This window comes from Astatotilapia calliptera, chromosome 12 (assembly GCF_964374335.1).
Source record: "Astatotilapia calliptera chromosome 12, fAstCal68.1, whole genome shotgun sequence".
Lineage (NCBI taxonomy): Eukaryota > Metazoa > Chordata > Actinopteri > Cichliformes > Cichlidae > Astatotilapia > Astatotilapia calliptera.
In genome coordinates, this window is record NC_137433.1 from 9,798,551 (window position 1) to 9,817,421 (window position 18,871).

General features: G+C 43.5%; 1 protein-coding gene and 1 pseudogene across 2 annotated transcripts; both read left to right on the plus strand.

Annotated features, from left to right (window-relative positions):
* Positions 1-771: 771 nt before the first annotated feature.
* LOC145432360 (serine protease HTRA1-like) lies at positions 772-18,835 on the plus strand (annotated as a pseudogene). The gene is made up of 2 exons (XR_013912645.1): positions 772-1,360; positions 18,732-18,835. The product of XR_013912645.1 is annotated as a serine protease HTRA1-like (transcript).
* On the plus strand, positions 6,141-12,917 carry LOC145432345 (uncharacterized). Its single transcript, XM_080309109.1, has 3 exons — positions 6,141-7,120; positions 7,266-7,582; positions 12,718-12,917. The coding sequence occupies exons 1-3, from the start codon at positions 6,381-6,383 to the stop codon at positions 12,915-12,917; spliced, it is 1,257 nt and encodes a 418-aa protein (XP_080165235.1). The 5' UTR covers positions 6,141-6,380.
* Positions 18,836-18,871: the final 36 nt, after the last annotated feature.

Consider the following 18,871-nt stretch of genomic DNA (forward strand, 5'->3'; position numbering starts at 1 on the left):
ACAAATTTTAAAGACTAGGGGTAAACAGGTCTGTGGCACCAGGACTTTGGATCAGTCTACTTCTCCTGCTACATTCAACTGACTCTGTGAACTCTGGCCTTCTGTTGAGATTCTTTTATTATCATTACTTGATCTGTTTTTTATTATCTGGTTATTATTTTTATTTTTTATTGTTGTTATTTCATTTGAACATTGTTTGTATTGCTATTAACTGTGTTTGCGATTATTCCTAGTTTTTACCTTTGTTGTACGCCGCTTTCTGACTTTATGTCTGTGCAAAGCGCTCAATAAATAAACATTACTTACTTAGACAGTGACTAGGGTTACACCACCTGTTGCTCTGGCGTGCTTTTGACTGTGCATGTCATTACTTTTGTGTGTTTTTCATGTGGACCTTAAGAAAAATCCATTTTTAAAAAATACACAAATTTTGGGGACTATAGCCTTAAAGCGTCCACATGCTGCAGTTTAATGTTCACTGTTAAAAATTCCCAGGATACACACATTGACATGGAAAGTGTGACAAGTGATAAAACAAATGATTAAATGATGCATTTACTTGTAATTGTGAGTTCTGATCTGTTCAGCCTTCTGGCTCGCTGCAGTATTAAAATCCTGCACTCTAATTATACACCACAGACTAAAGACAAAAACCATTTATCATCATATGCATTTTTATCTCCATTAATTGGAGGCCCTACACCACCCTTGCTTTCTCACACAAAAGCCGCGTACATGTACCATGAACCGTGCTGCAGCTGCATTCCATTGTCCTTTAATGTGATACAGCATGCAGCAATACGAAGTAGAAGCCAGGAGCAACATGCTGCAACTCGAACCTCACTGCCATCAGTGTTGGGGGCTGTAAGAAGACCAGCTCCGTTTAGGTGCATTACACCTGCAGCCTCTTTAAGAGCACAGAGACTGCTGCAAACTGATTCTTCACACGATGAAGAGCCTCGCTGACCTCACGCTTGTGTTCTCTGCAGTCCATACAGGCCTGCTAAGAGAAAGACAAACCTGCCTACAGGTGTGTGCCACCTCTCAGTGTCCTGCCCCACCGCACGCCAGGTAAAGGACGCCTGCGGCTGCTGCGTGGTGTGTGCGGCCAGGGAAGGTGAAGCGTGCGGGAAGCGCAGCAGCGGCCACCTGTCCTGCAGTAACGGGCTGCGGTGCGACTCAGGCCCGGGGAAAGCCGGAGGGTTGCACAGCCTGTGTATGTGTGCCTCCTCCGGCCCGGTGTGTGGCAGCGACGGCAGGACGTACCCCAGCATCTGCCGCCTGAGAGCCGAGAACAGGAGAGCCGAGCTCGGAGAGACCTCCCCAGTGTTTTTAATCCAGAGGGGTCGGTGTGACTCTGGTAAGCTGTGGGATATTAGCTTTGGTCTAATATCCCATCTTTGTTGTTTTCCTCTTTCTTTCCTTTTTTCTTTAAAAAGAGATCTGTGTATAACTGATATGAAACAGCAATTGTTAAAGTTAAAACTGTGAATAATACTGAAGAATGATCTTATGACAACATTTTCTGTGGAGCAGGTAAATTAACATATAAGTGATTTCAGAGAAGCCAGAGTGCATGTCCTGACGCGTGATGACACCGTAGCCTCTAAACAAAGGGGGTAACCTACTTCTGCTGCACAAAGGTTTTTTTTTTTTTTTTTTTTTTTTTTTTTTACATAAAATCGATAATGAACCAAATTAAAAATGCATCCTCGTACTTCTGTTTCTCTTTATGTTATACTTTTCTGCCAATTAAGGATTAATAGCTTGATAAAGATGAACTAAATTATACAGTGGCGTTAATAGAGTAGTATAAGCAATGCTATAGCTGTGTAATAGCAATCAGTTTTCACATATGAACTTGGGGACTTTTCTTACAAGTCCACAGTTGAGGTCTCTAGACTTTTAAAAGGTAATGATGTTGAACAGCATATCTTTCCTTAACACCAGTGTTTCTGACAATGCACAAGTTCTACTGCTATTATACACTGTGTATAAAAGATGAATACAGTGATGTCACCCAGTTTAGCACCATGTTGAGTTTTTGGTGAAATTTTCTGGACAAGCCTCTTACCACCAACCATCCATTTATGACTACAGTGTATCCATCTTCTGATAAACCCAAGAACAGGAGGGCAACAAGCCAGTGAACTCCTAGTGCCAGTCCTAAGCCAGGGTAAATGGGGAGTGTTGTATTAGGAAGGGCATTTGGTGTAAATTCTTAGCCAAATCAAGCATGTTGATCATAAAGAATGATGGAGCCCGAATTAACGACTCAACCTCAGAAAACGGTTCAGTAAACCACTGAGCCAGTTTCTGCTGACCAGTTGTCAAAATGGTCTACTGTATAAACATCAGGGCTAAAATCAGTTTAAACTGGGTTCGGAGTTGGAACTTTCAAAAATGAGTGGCAGATCAAATGCACTGGAGGATAAAATTATGCCCACTTACTGCTGAGAATTTTTTAAATTAGTTAGACAGACAGAAATGCTGTGATTTAATAAATATTTCTGGGGAAAATGTATGTGGGAGTTCCACTTACGTGCTTACATAACTACAAAACTCTTGTCTCTCCTGGGATGGTAGGTCTTCTCATTGTGTGTTGCCTGGTGATATTATTTGTATGGCCCCGTGGACAATCAAAACATACTGTTCCCATATACTAGTGATGACACAATGGTTAGTACTGCTGCTGCATAGCAAGAAGATTCCGAGTTCTAATCCATAAATTGTCAAAGGAGTTTGCAGAGGTGTTGAGGAGGCAACAATTTTCCTTCACTTTTTAGCCAAATTTAGGGGGAGAGGGTGGTATCTTCTTAGCAAGCGTTAAATAGACATCTGGCAAAGTCATCTAAAGAAAAGCAGTGACTGCTGTTGCATTATGGGGGGTATAGGATTCACATTTCTTGGATTTATTCAAATGTTAAGCCTCAGCTGGTCTGTTGCTGCTCCTGTGACGCTGAAGATTGCTGTAAATCTCAGTTTTTTCTATTTCTGTGGTTCGTGGCTACTCATCTTCACCTGTGCTTTTTAATTTCACTCATAAAGCTAATAAGTCATTCCCCAGAATGTGTCGGACTCAAAATCATCTACCTTGGGAAAAGTTGTCTTCCTGGAATATGCTGATATAGGGAACCTCATAATGTTCTGCATATTCATGTGACATAAAACAGTGCATTCTCAAATTCTCCACTGATGGCTTTTCGTTCTCCTGAGAGAAACCCAGCACCACACTGCCACCCAAATATATCCTCTTCATTTTCCCTTCCTGTCCTATCCATTTTCAGTTGCACGTTTTATCACAGCCTTCCAAAGAGGTGAGAGAATACATCATGCATTAGACCTCCAACTGCTTGCCTATGCAAGCTGGTTTATGCAAATCCCTGAGCACTGACAATGTAGATGAGGCCGTAAAATATAAAATATAGCAAAAAGGAGATGGGAATATCCCTGTCAGAAGGATTAAATATAGCCTTCACTTTGCTCAGATACTGGCTTCATAGATATGTGACCTCCTCTGCGGTATGTGAGTAGAACGGTATAAATCAGAATATATCACAAAGGAAGGCTGCATAGCACAAAGTAATCCATTCACATCCAATTAGATTTACCCTAAACAGAGGAAACTCTTGTGTCTGGTATCTGCCATTTATTTAATGGAAGAAGTGGAGATGGGGACACTCAGTTTTCCCCAGCATCATGAAATGTAACAAAATGCTAAGCAGAGATGAATGAATGAATGCCTTTATTTGTCGCTTGCAGTTGCCTGCATCAAAAGGTCTTGTGCGTAACATGGAACAAAAGTGCAAAGACTCAACTACCCTATCACTGTTAAAAAAAAAACATCCTAAAACAACAGTAATATTCCGGCAGCTGGGGCGCCAAAATACGACCATGAAATAACAGAAAATAACTGTCCCATAAAAATACGGTCATTTTCAGTAATGAAAATAGAGTTTGTTGCGCTAATTTGACATGGGATTCTGCCTTTTCCAAGTGCTTTTAGACATTAAATTAGGAACATTTTTACGTGATCAAACAATGAAATTACCTATAAACAAGGTCACTGAATGTGGCAATATGAATCATAATACGTAAATGTACAGAAATATACAGTTAATTTAAATAACAATTGATTGCATGCCCTGGGACAGAGGCGAGGCTGCCATATCGCACCATCGGCCCCTTTGGCCATCACTAGTAGGCGGTAGGTGAAGAGTCCTGACCACGGACACAACGACGGAGAGTGTCCGAGCCGGGGTGCGAACCGGCAATCTTCGGATCACAAGGCGAACTGCCAACTCTTGAGCCACGAACGACCTAACTAGCAACGATAATAATACTTATGTGATGTAACACAAGCTCATAGGGATCATGTTATATACTTTTCCATAGCATTACATTTGAATTCAACAGTTCAATCTTTCAAATAACGGACAGATATTTGTGAAATCATGATACATTTGTGAATGTATTTTAACAATCTAAATATGCATATGTACAGACAGATACATTTAATAATCAAGACCAGGGGTGGAAGTAACGAATTACAAATACTCACGTTACTGTAATTAAGTAAATTTTTTGGGTACTTGTACTTTTACGAGTAATTTTTCAAGTGTGTAATTTTACTCATACTTGAGTACAACTTACACCATGTAATCTACTTCGCTACTTATAAAATCAAAAGTCACTACTGAGTACGCCCACAATTTGACTTAATATTCAAACCTTTCGTCTGCATTTTTGCAGCCAATAACGCCGTGCAATCGAGACCGCGCCAATTTAAGACGTAAGCAAAGAATAAACTCCGCTGCAGCAGCAGGCACAGGTGTCTAGAGGTGCTAAATGGTGGAGTATAAACTACTTTATAGACGGAAGATTTGGAGACAAAGAAGCCAAAATGGAGACAGAGGACAACACTGTCAACCATGAAAACGACGTAGAAAAGACGGAGGACGCGTGCCCGTGGCCGTACCTGGAGGAATTTTTCGTGTACAGAGGGAGAAAAGGAGACAGCGTCCAGATGCAGTGCAAACTTTGTTTGACCTCTACAGTCATTTCAGCTTACAAGACTTCAGCGTCTAATCTAAAAAAACACATTGAGGTAAGAGGTTTTACAACTATACGTGTATGATATTGCTTTTTTATTTTTCATGTGTGTTAAGGTTACTAGTTTGGCTAAGATATTGTCACCGCCATTGGTTAGCCTGATATTAAAATAAGACGGAGCTAGCTAATGTGCTTGTGTGTGCATGCATAATTGAGCTAAATTCGTAGGAATGTTTTAGCTTATTATTTGGATAACCACCGTCATTACAATAAATTAAACTTGTAGTCATTTAAAACTCACAGGCCTACAATCAGCTGCCCTATATTTAAAAAAAAACAACTAAAACTTGAACACAGTGCTGAGCTGCATCTCAAATTAATCTTCCAGCTCTCAGCTGACATGTACCAGAGCCCGATTGATGGATCAGTTGATCAGTATCATTGGCCTGATATAGGTCTATCATAGTGACATGGCTCTTAATCAGTAGGGTTATATGTTTCCCAATATGATATCTTTTTTTAAAGAACATAATGTGGATTGTTTTTATTTGTTAGCTGTATGGGCAGCATTTTTGTGTATGTGATCCCTTTTCTTAAATTAGATTTGCTAGATACACATATTTTGCTCTCTTAGTATTTTTAGGACCTGACTAATACTGAAAACTTTAGGGTGATACTGATAAAAAGGAGTTAAAAATTTAGATACTGATACATTGGTCGATACTCTTTTTACAGATAGTATACATATTACAGAACTTAGAATGTATACAGAAATTCATGTTTTTTGCAATGATCGTTCAAAATTGGTTTACACTTGTGAATAAATACAGCAATATATCTGCAAAATTTGACCAATTCACCACTCTTTTATACTATGCTCAACAATCAAAGATTAGCTCAAGTCTAGTTGAATAATGTTTTAAAAACGTGTTTTCCTTTAGTGTTAATCACAGTGATGTTATGAAGTAATGTATGAACCTGACGTATGATAATATTTATCTCTACAGAGGAAACATCCATCGAAGATTGAGCAGTACAATATCACTGTGGCATCAACATCTCGACAGCGAAAGACCACAGCCACACCAAACAAGCTCTCAGCAAATACGCAAGCCAAGTTACCAGACCTGATGTTGAGAACTGCAAACAAACATGTTCCACAAGCAACTGTTGACAAGCTTGTCATCAATTTCATATGTGAGGGTCTACAGCCATTTGCGGTGGTAGAACAGCCATCTTTCAAATAATTGGTTACCACATTACAACCTCAAGCCAAAGTCATCTCCAGACCCACTGTCCGTGCCAGAATCTGTGAAGCTGCTGATCACATGAAGATGACTTTGGTTGCAGCATTGGATAAAGTCAAATTTGTTGCTACCACTACTGATTGTTGGTCAGCTCATCAGAAAAGTTACCTTGGAGTCACATGCCATTGGATAGAGGAAGAGTCCCTGGAAAGAAGATCTGCAGCACTAGCATGCAAAAGATTGAGAGGGTCTCACACATTTGACATGCTTGCTGGTGCGCTTGATGATATCCATTGCCAATATAAGATTAGAGGCAAAGTTGTAAGAACCACAACTGATAGTGGATCCAACTTTGTCAAGGCCTTCCACATGTTTGGGGCACAAAATGATGCAGATGAAGTTGAAGATGAAGCAGACCCAGAAACTCTTGACCTGACTGACCATATTGACTACCATGAGGCAAGTGCAATTCTTGATGAAGACTCTGGTTTGGAGTATCAACTTCCGCCTCATCAGCGATGTGCATGTCACCTGCTAAACCTTGATGCAACAACTGATGCTGCCCTAGCAGAGAGCATGAATGACACCTACAAGAGGCTCTCCCGTGCAACCTTTGCAAAATGCCAGGCCATTTGGAACAAAACTGGCCGATCTCATTTGGCTAATGAAGTGGTAGAGGACAAGTGTGAGCTACAGATCATTCGTCCCAATGCAACACGATGGAATTCAACCTACCTTGCCATTGAAAGGATAATACGCATCATTGATGAGAAGGGGGAAGATGCCATCAGGAGCATTTGTGAGGAGTTCAAGGTGAAAATGTGAGTAAAATTGGACACCTACCAATATGGTTTCAAATTTTGTGAATTTTCCTTAACGTATGGTTAAAAACGTGAGCAGACTCTTAATATTAAATCAGAAGATCCCTATTATAGTCATGGTGGGTTTTGTTGTTGTGTCTTACAGGTTGAGTCCTGCAGAAGTTGCATTCCTAAGGGAGTACTGTACCACCATGAAGCCACTGGTGAAAGCTTCAAACATCCTTCAGTCTGAGTCCACTTCCTTTATGGGATGGCTCCTGCCAGTAATCCAACAACTACTGTCCAAACTTAGCAGGCTGGAGACATCAAGCAAGACATGCGTGCCACTCATCAGAGCCCTGCAAAATGGCCTTCAAAAGCGTTTTGGAGCGATGATGGAGGATCCAGAGTTGGCTGCAGCTGCAGTCCTCTTACCCAAGTTCAAGACTTCCTGGACTGACAGAGCAGACGTAACAGAGGCTGGTAAGGATTCATGTGATCCCATCCATCCATCCATCCATCCATTTTCATCCGCTTTGTCCGGGGCCGGGTCGCGGGGGCAGCAGCCTAAGCAAAGAGGCCCAGACCTCCCTCTCCCCAGCCACCTCCTCCAGCTTATCCGGGGGAATACCAAGGCGTTCCCAGGCCAGCCGAGAGATATAATCTCTCCAGCGTGTCCTGGGTCTGCCCCGGGGCCTCCTCCCGGTGGGACATGCCTGGAACACCTCACTCAGGAGGCGCCCAGGGGGCATCCTTGTCAGATGCCCGAACCACCTCAGCTGGCTCCTTTCGATGTGGAGCAGCAGCTGCTCTACTCTGAGCCCCTCCCGGATGGCCGAACTTCTCACCCTATCTCTAAGGGAGAGGCCAGCCACCCTTCGGAGGAAGCTCATTTCTGCCATAGGTGAGGGTAGGGACGTAGATCGACCGGTAAATTGAGAGCTTCGATTTTACACTCAGCTCCCTCTTCACCACGACGGACCGGTGCAGCGTCCGCATTACTGCAGCTGCAGCCCCAATCCGTCTGTCGATCTCCGGCTCCCTTCTCCCATCACTCGCGAACAAGACCCCGAGATACTTGAACTCCTCCACTTGGGGCAGGAACTCATCCCCGACCCGGAGTGGGCACTCCACCCTTTTCCGGCTGAGAACCATGGCCTCAGATTTGGAGGTGCTGATCCTCATTCCCGCTGCTTCACACTCGACTGCGAACCGCTCCAGTGCGAGCTGGAGGCCCTCACCCGATGAAGCCAACAGAACCACATCATCTGCAAAAATCAGAGATGAGATTCTGAGGCCACCAAAGCGAAAGCCCTCCGCCACTTGGCTGCGCCTAGAAATCCTGTCCATAAAAATTATGAACAGAACCGGAGACAAAGGGCAGCCCTGGCGGAGCCCATCACCCACCGGGAACGAGTCCGACTTATTGCCGGCAATGCAAACCAAGCTCTTGCAACGGTTGTATAGGGATCGAATGGCCCGTAGCAATGGGCCAGACACCCCATATTCCCGCAACACCTCCCACAGGACACCCCGAGGGACACGGTCGAATGCCTTCTCCAAGTCCACAAAACACATGTAGACTGGTTGGGCAAACTCCCATGCACCCTCAAGTATCCTGGAGAGGATAAAGAGCTGGTCCAGTGTTCCGCGACCAGGACGAAAACCGCATTGTTCCTCCTGTATCCGAGGTTCGACTAACGGACGAACTCTCCTTTCCAGCACCCTGGCATAGACTTTCCCAGGGAGGCCGAGGAGTGTGATCCCCCTGTAGTTGGAACACACCCTCCGGTCCCCTTTCTTGAAGATGGGGACCACCACCCCGGTCTGCCAGTCCACAGGTACTGCCCCTGATCTCCACGCAACATTGCAGAGGCGTGTCAACCAGGACAGCCCTACAACGTCCAGAGCCTTCAGGAACTCGGGGCGGACCTCATCAACACCAGGGGCTCTGCCACCAAGGAGTTGTTTAACTGCCTCAGTGACCTCGCCCCCGGAAATTGGCGGGTCATTCCCCTCATCCCCAGACTCTGCTTCCTCCTCGGAAGACGTGTCAGTGGGATTAAGGAGGTCCTCGAAGTATTCCTTCCACCGCCTGACAATTTTCTCAGTCGACGTCAGCAGCGCTCCGCCAGCACTATACACAGTGCAGGTAGAGCACCGCTTTCCCCTCCTGAGACGTCTGACGGTTTGCCAGAATCTCTTCGAGGCAGCCCGAAAGTCTTTTTCCATGGCCTCTCCGAACTCCTCCCACACCCGAGTTTTTGCTTCAGCCACTGCCCGAGCCGCATTCCGCTTGGCCTGTCGATACCTGTCGGCTGCCTCCGGAGTCCCACAGGCTAACCAAGCCCGATAGGACTCCTTCTTCAGCCTGGTGGCTCCCTCCACCATTTGGTTCGGGGATTACCACCACGGCAGGCACCAACCACCTTGCGGCCGCAGCTCAATGCAGCAGCTTCGGCAATGGAGACGCTGAACATGGTCCATTCGGACTCAATGTCCCCAGTCTCCCTCGGAATGCTGTTGAAGCTCTGCCGGAGGTGTGTGTTGAAGATCTCGTGGACTGGGGCCTCTGCTAGACGTTCCCAGCACACCCTCACTACGCGTTTAGGTGCACCAGGTCTGTCCAGCGTCCTCCCCCGCCACCTGATCCAACTCACCACCAGGTGGTGATCAGTTGACAGCTCAGCCCCTCTCTTTACCCAAGTGTCCAGAACGTATGGTCGCAGGTCTGCTGATACGATTACAAAATCGATCATCGACCTACGGCCTAGAGCGTCCTGGTGCCACGTGCACTTATGGACACTCTTATGTTCGAACAGGGTGTTCGTTATGGCCAAACTGTGATTAGCACAGAAGTCCAATAACAAAGCACCGCTCGGTTTCAGATCAGGGAGGCCGTTCCTCCCAATCACGCCCCTCCAGGTCTCGCTGTCGTTACCCACGTGAGCATTGAAGTCTCCCAGCAGGACAACAGAGTCTCCAGGTGGAGCACCCTCCAGCACCCCCCCCCCCCCAGGAACTCTAAGAAGGCTGGGTACTCTGAACTGCCACTCGGCGCATAAGCGCAGATGACAGTCAGGACCCGTTCCCCGACCCTAAGGCGCAGGGAACAAACCCTCTCGTCCACCGGGAAAAACCCCAACGTACCGGCAGCAAGCCGAGGGGATATTAGGATACCCACCCCAGCCCGCCGCCTCTCACCAGGGGCAACTCCAGACTGAGACAGAGTCCAGCCCCTCTCCAGGAGACTGGTTCCAGAGCCCAAGCCATGTGTAGAGGTGAGCCCGACTATATCTAGCCGGTACCTCTCAACCTCACGCACTTTGTCTTGAGCTCTCAGCGAAGGCGGTCGCACTTTCTCCTCTCCTCCTCACCCTTATCTTCCCTGCTTCGCCTCTATGTCCTTGTCTTGTCTTGTGTGAATTTACTTTCCCTGGAACAGTCTCTCACTGTCGTTCTCTAAACCTAAAAGAGAATTATGGATTTGATCAACTGGTCTCTGAGTGCTATTGACACCCTTTTCTCAACGAGAAGTCGGGGCTCAGGAGAGCCTGAGTGCCCTGGAGGGACTTTCCCTGCCGGTTACACGATGGACGGGTGGCAGAACTGGAGGACCGTGTGCCTGGCGGGACTGTCGATCGAGGACGCTGAAGATATCTACCCATTCGGAACCATGATAACAGGGTTCATGCTGATCGGCGTTGGCTTAGCCCTGGTTTATCAGAGAAATAAGAAAGCGGAACCGGCTGTTCAAACCCCCACAAGGCTGCCCGCTGGATTCGAAGCGACGGGACGAGGTGCGACCTCTCACAACGAACGTAATATGGTCAACACCTTGGAGATGTTTACAGCTGCTGTGAAGGCTCAAAACAACACCATTGAGCGTATGAGGGGAAACATCAGAGAGAGGCCTGCTCAAGATGAGACCCTTGAGCGACAGTTGGAAAACATCGCGGAACGGATCACTGCAGTTGTGAGGTCTCAGAATCAAAAGACTGACAACACCACGGAACAGAAGTTTGATACCATCATGGGGAGGCTCGCAGCTCTTCAACGGGAGATCGAGAGACCAGCCTCGGAGTGCTAGAATTCGAGCTGCTCACAAAGGAGAAATCAACAATATTCAACATTTGGACACCACGGCTCCAGCTGCAGGCCCAAGGCTGGAGCCCACCAAAACAACTCCCTGATAACGACTGTGTGATGACTATTCTTCCCGCCCCATGAAGGACACCTGGATTGGCTGGAGGACTGTTTACTTAGCCTGATAGGCCGAAGGACACTGTCTCAGCTAAACTATGGACACGCACACACACACACTTACACTGATAAGCACTCACTCATCCCCCTCCCTTTCCAACGTCTTTGATGCTTGTGCCCTACCGGGGATGATAGCAGCTGCAGGACCGGATGCGCTGTCTACGCCGGCTCTCTCTTACCCTTTACCCGCCCCTGTTGCTTGTCTCGTGTTTCTATGGTGTATTGATAGTCATGTGCTTTTGTGCTGAGGTGTTTTTTCTTTTATCAAACTGTTCTCCCACTAGGAGCTCAGTCTGAGTGGAGTTTTTTTTCTCCTCCTCTTACCTCATGTAGTGTATTTTCGTTGTTTTTTTCCTATCAGCCTACCTTCTGACATGTCTGCCCAATGTGATGTTTGTGTAAAGTTGGTCAGAAGGTTCCTTTGTGAGTGCGCATGCGCCATTAGCGTGCTGCCTGCTGTAACCCCTAATTTCCCTCGGGATGAATAAAGTATTCTGATTCTGATTCTGATAACTCAGGCTCCTTCCCCACCAGAGAGGTGACATTCCATGTCCCTATTGCCAGTCTTGGCAGCCGGGGGTCAGTCCACCAGGGCCTCCGCTCCTGGCCGCCACCCGGCACACAATGCACCCGACCCCTATGGCGCCTCCTGCGGGTGGTGGGCCTGCGGGAGGATGGGCCCATGTCTCCTCTTCGGGCTGTGCCCGGCCGGGCCCCATGGACTAAGGCCCGGCCACCAGACGCTCGCCCTCGGGCACCCTCCCCGGGCCTGGCTCCAGGGCGGGGCCCCGGTAACCCTATCCCGGGCAGGGTAAACTGTTCCCTCGATGTCCTTTTCATAAGGGTCTTATGAATCGCTCTTTGTCTGGTCCCTCACCCAGGGCAAATTTGCCATGGGAGACCCTATCAGGGGGCAAAAGCCCCCAGACAACATAGCCCCTGGGATCCCTGTGACACACAAACCCCTCCACCACGATAAGGTAGCGATTCAAGGAGTGATCATGTGATCCCATTTTTGTGTATTTTTACATTTGAACACATGCTTAAGTGAGTATTTCACCTAATACATTGTAAGTTATTGATGGTCTGTCCTGAATACTAAACAATCCTTTTTGAGAATTTGCTGATTTTAAATTTGTGTTCAGGAATAATCACTGAAATTTAAATAACAAAATTGTGTTATCTACTTGCAATTACAGCCTTGACATACATCAAACAACATCTTGAAACGACAGAGCATGAGAGTGAGGATCAGCAAAGAGAGTCATCTGATGAAGATGAATTCTTCTCCAGACCAATCTCCAGAAGGCTGCAAAGTGCAGTTGAGCTTGATGGTTATCTTGCTTGTGCCACAGACACCATGGAGCTGCTGCACTCCTTCTCAGCCATCAAAAACCTCTCTCTTAAACTGAACACAGCTCTGCCTGCTTCTGCTGCGTGTGAACGACTTTTTAGCTGTGCTGGTCTACTCTTCACTGCCAAACGAAGTCGGATTGCCTCTGTTAATTTAGAAAACCAGCTCTTGCTGAAACTGAACAAAAGGTTCAGAAAGTAAAGTGTGAAAGAAATGCTAAGAGATTAAGGCACTTACCTGCCTGTTGTTCAGTGTATGGGGAAAAGTTTAAATGGTTCTACGCATGTTCAGAAACATTTTTGTCATTGTTTTAACAAACAAAATTCCTTCTTTTATATCTACATTTATTTACAAAACAAGTTACCTTTCTATACCTTGTTCATCTGAAAAATGTGCTTTGAACATAAATATTTATACTGGTGAATCGAGTTGAATGCCTGCTATTGACAACAGAATAAAACATCAGTCTGTTAAAAAGTAATTAATACTCTGAGTAGTTTTTGAGAACAGTACTTTGTACTTTTACTCAAGTATTTTTTTAACACCAGTACTTTTACTTGTAATTGAGTACAATTTAACCAGTGTAACAGTACTTGTACTTGAGTACAAATTTTGAGTACTCTTTCCACCTCTGATCAAGACAATTATGTTGTATTACATTACAGTGATTTAACGTTAATTTACATTCAAAATGTGAAGTCAAAGTCTATTTACGTAACTTTAATGATATTCTAGAAGAACAGAACATTACTGTAAAATGCACAGTAAAATACCTTCATATTAGGGTTTTTTCCTATCCTACGGTCGCAGCCATACCCGCGACCTTGTTGTTGTTAGCTCACATTCATTGGCCAAAGCTTAGCGTCATGTTATTTATATTTATTCAAAATAATATGATTCTTACGCAATCTAAACATGTATATGTTAGCACACTGGATGACTTCTGTTGTTATATTTCCAGCATCAGGACTGATCTAGCCTTAAGCTACCGTTTATCTTATTAAAATCTTTATTTAGACTCTCCAGAATGCTCCAATACAAAACAGACTAATGTAGCTTGTCAACCACACTTAAAATACATATCTGGAAATTTAGGTTTGGATTTATGTAATTTCTGTGGAGTGAGGTGAGCTGATAAAGGCAAGTCTGCATTTGGAATTAACTGTAGCTGACAAACTATTATAGCATAAATCTGACCCGAAGTGTTCATAAGTATATATATTCACTCTTGATTTTTGCAAAGCTGGCTTTGGACTCTGATTCTGTAACACAGATCATGCTTTAGAAATACATTTTGCCCTGTATTGTGATGAACAAGTCTCTGCATCAGTTATCCGATTGTTCAGTGATGACGCGACTAATCCTACTTCCGGGTTTAAAGTAGTCTGCGTTTAATACGGCTTTTTTGTTGTTAACATGTTTAATGTTATGTATTTTCTTCTATTTGATCTCAAAAAGCTCCTAAAACAGTCAGTGATCCCTGTTGACCTCCCTCGGCTTTTATTACCACTAATCATTTATTTAAGCTCAGTTTTTAAAACCTTAGGATGTAACTACAGCCCAGCCCATGCAGCAGTATATGAATAACTAACCACGTATTGTGGATGGATTATCTCAGTTGTTCTCCTGGCTGAAGTTTGGTCCTTTTACAGCATCCTGCCATGCAATTACATTTGTTCCTGACCACCGACAACACTCACGTTAACTTTTATCGAGTGGGAAAAAAAGTTAGCTTGTTTATATTATGCTAACATAGCTGTGTCGCTAGCGGTCACGTAGCACATCATTATATACCAGCTAGCCCAACTTCAGTAACCCTACAAACGTCACTGCTGTTTAGTTTTCTGTCTTCATTTATGCTGGAAGTGATAACAGAGCTATACGTTTTAATTTGTTTCCAAAACCCCGCAGTCAGGACATGCTAGAAGCTAGCGAGCTAACTCCCTGCTAACTTCTAACTCCGTTAAATGTCATAAATTCCGTTTTCATGGATGCCTGGATGTTAAACTCAATTGTTACACCTGGTAGAGCAGAACGCTGATCATTTTATTAAAGATGAAAGACTTTAAACAGTTTTTCAACTCTCAGTAATGCCATAGTGATCGTTTGATATATGGACCTGCAGCGGAGTTTAGACCCAGACACGGCTAGTGACGTCAGACTGAACAATCGGATAGCAATTTGAGGGCCTGTGCTTGCTCTAAAAAAGATCACAATGCTTGTTGGGGAGATTGCATTTGCTCTTCAATTGTTCAAAGGACACAAAATGTCCATTTTCATAACAGTCTTCCACATACTGAATCCCCTTTCATTGCCATATATCCACAGTCTTCATCAGATGTACGAGTTCATTTAGTCTCAGAGAAATCTTTGAAGACAGTCCAAGTTTTCAGTCCAAGAGTTCTGTGACCTTTGCACCAGATTTTAACCAAATATCACATAAATGGCTAACCAGTTGTCACTTTAGACTCACTGACTAACATTACATTGTATGTGTTTGGACTGTGGGAGGAGGCTAGACAACCTGTGGAGAGTCTCAGGCTCAGGGAGAACATCCAAACTCCACGCAGAAAGGTCATACAGCTACTAGGTCCTGGGCATAACCGTTCCAAGAAGGAATCCTCAGCCTCACAATATCTCTTAGAGTCAGTAATTCCACTGATTGGTGGAGCTTCTCTTTTTGGGAAGTGACATTGCTAACTACTGCACCTCCGTGCTGCCTATAAGTCCCATTAATACAACCTATAGGTGGCACATGACGTTGATGACAACATTATCAAATGAATGTAATTAATTTTGTATTTAATAAGAATTGAAACTACTAGTTGAAGAATTTTCTGCAAGGTTTTTTTGCAACAACAAATGTGGCCCCCTACTGGCCATTATAAAGAAAGCAGGTTTAAGTCAATTGTACTTTGGTTTCAGACTTCAGACCTCAAAGTTACATCCATCTTTTCTATACAGTCTATGCCTTCTCTTTTGCTCTAATCATTAATATAAAATGCCAAATATGCCACTTGATCATAAGCACAGATTAGGGACTAGTACTAGGATTTAGCTAATATATTAAATTGAATATTCTGATAGTAACTAGCACTTGGGTAAAGTAAAATGTGAAGTGAATTTAAAGTTTATATCAGAAATTGCTGATAACCTCACTGCTAGCAGTCTACATAAGATAAAATGAGGACAGTGCTGCCCTATGACTTGCAGATAACAGTGTGTATGTCGGGAGTCCTGTCGTTACATTTCATCACCTTCCTCTGCTGTAAACAAGGTGATCAGGAAACAGACAGGCGAGAAATGTTGGGATATTTACGGCTGCTATTTCTGTTGATACAAGATGAAGATTGTGTGTGTGTATGTGAGAGAGAGAGAAAGAGCATAAACTAAACAGAAAGTGCTCAGTTGACTCTTGAACTATTTGTGTTCCTTACTGGCTGTGTGCAGAATACCAGGTAATATGGGCGTTATTTACAGAGGAGCATATCTTCAGTGGCTTATAAAGCACCTTAAGTTACATGAATAAAACATGACTGAAACTGGAGGATGGAATCACATCCCTTCAAGCTACTTTGTCATTTGATGTTTTGCTGATAATGACTACAATAGAGAGTGCCATCTAAAACATCATTCAGTTGGGTTGAGATTTGTAATTGCTTAGGTCATAGCATGTGAGTGACGGATGAGGTCTTTGCAGTGATTTGCTGCAATCTTGTAAAACTATGCCAGCATAATGGCCCCAACACTATGGATCCAAATTTCTAGATGGAAGCTATTTTAAATTTACATTGTTTTCATTTTCATTTGTATATTTCAGGTCTAACAAAAGGTTAAACTACTTCATCAGTAGGGCTGCGCGATATGATGAAATATATTGGATACACTGTTTATTTAATTTTTTTCATTGTTTGGATGGTCATCACATGGATGCAGGCACAGAGAATACCAGCATAGCCATTAAAGATGAGGCAGAAACAGGTAGCTCCAAACAGAAGGACCAGTCAAAACAAATCAAGGACCTTATTCCTAAACTAGTCCCCACCGCAGAGTCAAACATGACAAACCTCTTCTACCACATACGCAAAAATCACACAAAAGAGTATGGAGAGAGTTTACGGATGAGACGCAAAAGAAGAGCCGTCAGGTGCTCAAAATAAACCTTACACTCAAACATTAGAACAGGCTTTTTCCCGCAGCACACCATGTAATAAATACTCAAAAAGAAAACTGCGGAAGTTACAACTTATATTTAACAATGCATAGTTTCATGCATCGGTCAAAACACTCGACTCTAGGTACACAATGTCCAGCTGAAAACACTTCACACAAGTTGAGCTGCCCGAGAGTGGCAGAATTTACAGAAAAAGCACTATTTTGCCATATACATCGTTGTTGGGATGAGAAATGTCTTTCATCGGGATATGAGATTCTGGTTATATCACACAGCCCTATTCATCAGGTAATGCATGTAATTTTCACTTTACAACTTTTTTGAAGTGCCTAAGAACAATTCCTGCTAAAAACAAAACAAAATATAATTTACTGGGCGCAGGTTTCGCTCACTGGGATGAGCAGGAGACCATATGCCGCACGGCTGAGAGCAGCTGGTTCGAGTCCGACCCCCCATGTCTTTGCTCCGCTTTCCTGTTAGCCTTCACCATCCCTATCAAAAACAAATCCATAAAAAGGCCCCAAAAAGTTTAACAAACATAATTTACGGTATAAATTCTTAATAGAAATGTTGAATTTAATGTGTGATGACAATATGAAAATTTAATAGCAGATTAGCATCAAACGCTGTATTCATTTGATGGAAGATGGAGGGACATGCAAGCTGGCAATGCTGTGTGTCCTTTGTGTAATTGAGAGGATACTGAAAGCTACAAATTTATCCTGTCAATGCAGAGCTCACTCTTGATTTGTTGGAAGAGCTTTCAGAGGCAGAAATAGTTGGCATTTTGCCAAAGTAGCTTTTGGCAAAAACACAGACTGTCATTTGCATTTAAGACCATTTCTGCACAGACAAGTTTGTTTGTGCAAACGAACACGACGTCAGCTCAAGAACCTGGCAGCTTCAGACCAACAAGTTTGTTTACCGAGCTAAGGAGAACTTGGGAGATATTGCCCCCAAGTGAGGAAAATACTGTTTTCCAAAGCAGGGTAAATTCCATTTCCTTTCATGAGCACTCAAGCATCAGACTTATTTCATGTCAGATTAATAGGAAGCTTCTAATCTATACTAGCAAAAACATATGGGTGGGTATTGTGTGTGCTTTTGTATAAACCAATGAAGATGTTTGTGTTTGCAGTAAGCCTGTGATCCCACTAATATTAAAAACCATACAAGCTCTGAGTGGAGTAATAATGTGCCAGTACTTGCCTGATAAGTATTCTGTAAGTCTGATAAGGAAAGAATTGTAAATGAAACTATTATCTTCATGTCACATGATACACAGATTCAGAGACACGCAAAGCAAAAGTGTTGATATAAATGTTTGAATTCTGAATAGGAGACTGAGTAAACTAGTGCATACAGGTGTAGGTGTTCTGGCGGAGGGCCAGAAAACACGGACACAGCAAAACAACTGCAGGGCAGATAATGTCCTTTTCTCCCATCTTGGCTTCTCTAATGGCAGCAAAAGTGCAGTCAACTTAATAACAAGTAAATGACTGCATTCGATCTAGTTAAGACCTCTCTAAAATGACAAAACCCTAAAAATAATACTCATAAAAAAGCTTTACTGCTCAAATGAAAAATCTATAAAAGGCTTCATTAATAAGACAAGCCAGTAATGAACTGAACCTAGTAATAACTAGGTTCGACCAAACATTAACAGAAGCTGAAGATGTTTGTTGCTTCCAGCTCTTTGTATGAGTCTTTTTACAGCCCCACTTTCTTTTAAACGATACATGACTGTTTTGGAAATAAAGTCTGTTTAAGTTTTAAGATTTCATTTTTCTATTAAAGAAATTTTTTTGAAAACTTTTATGCCTTTTCTTTTATACTAAAAGGGGCACAGCATCCGGGAAGTATACGCTACAAGTTTAACTTCATTGCAGATGTGGTGGATAAGATTGTCCCAGCTGTGGTACACCTGGAGCTTTTTCAAAGGTAAACCAAACCAAAGCAGAAAAATGAAGTAGCATTTCAA

Bases quoted from the DNA above. Each gene is read 5' to 3' on its own strand.
- LOC145432345 (XM_080309109.1), top strand. From the start codon at position 6,381: ATGAAGATGACTTTGGTTGCAGCATTGGATAAAGTCAAATTTGTTGCT. The intron at 7,121-7,265 runs GTGAGTAAAATT...TGTGTCTTACAG, and splicing joins GAGGAGTTCAAGGTGAAAAT to GTTGAGTCCTGCAGAAGTTG. The intron at 7,583-12,717 runs GTAAGGATTCAT...CTTGTGCCACAG, and splicing joins AGCAGACGTAACAGAGGCTG to ACACCATGGAGCTGCTGCAC.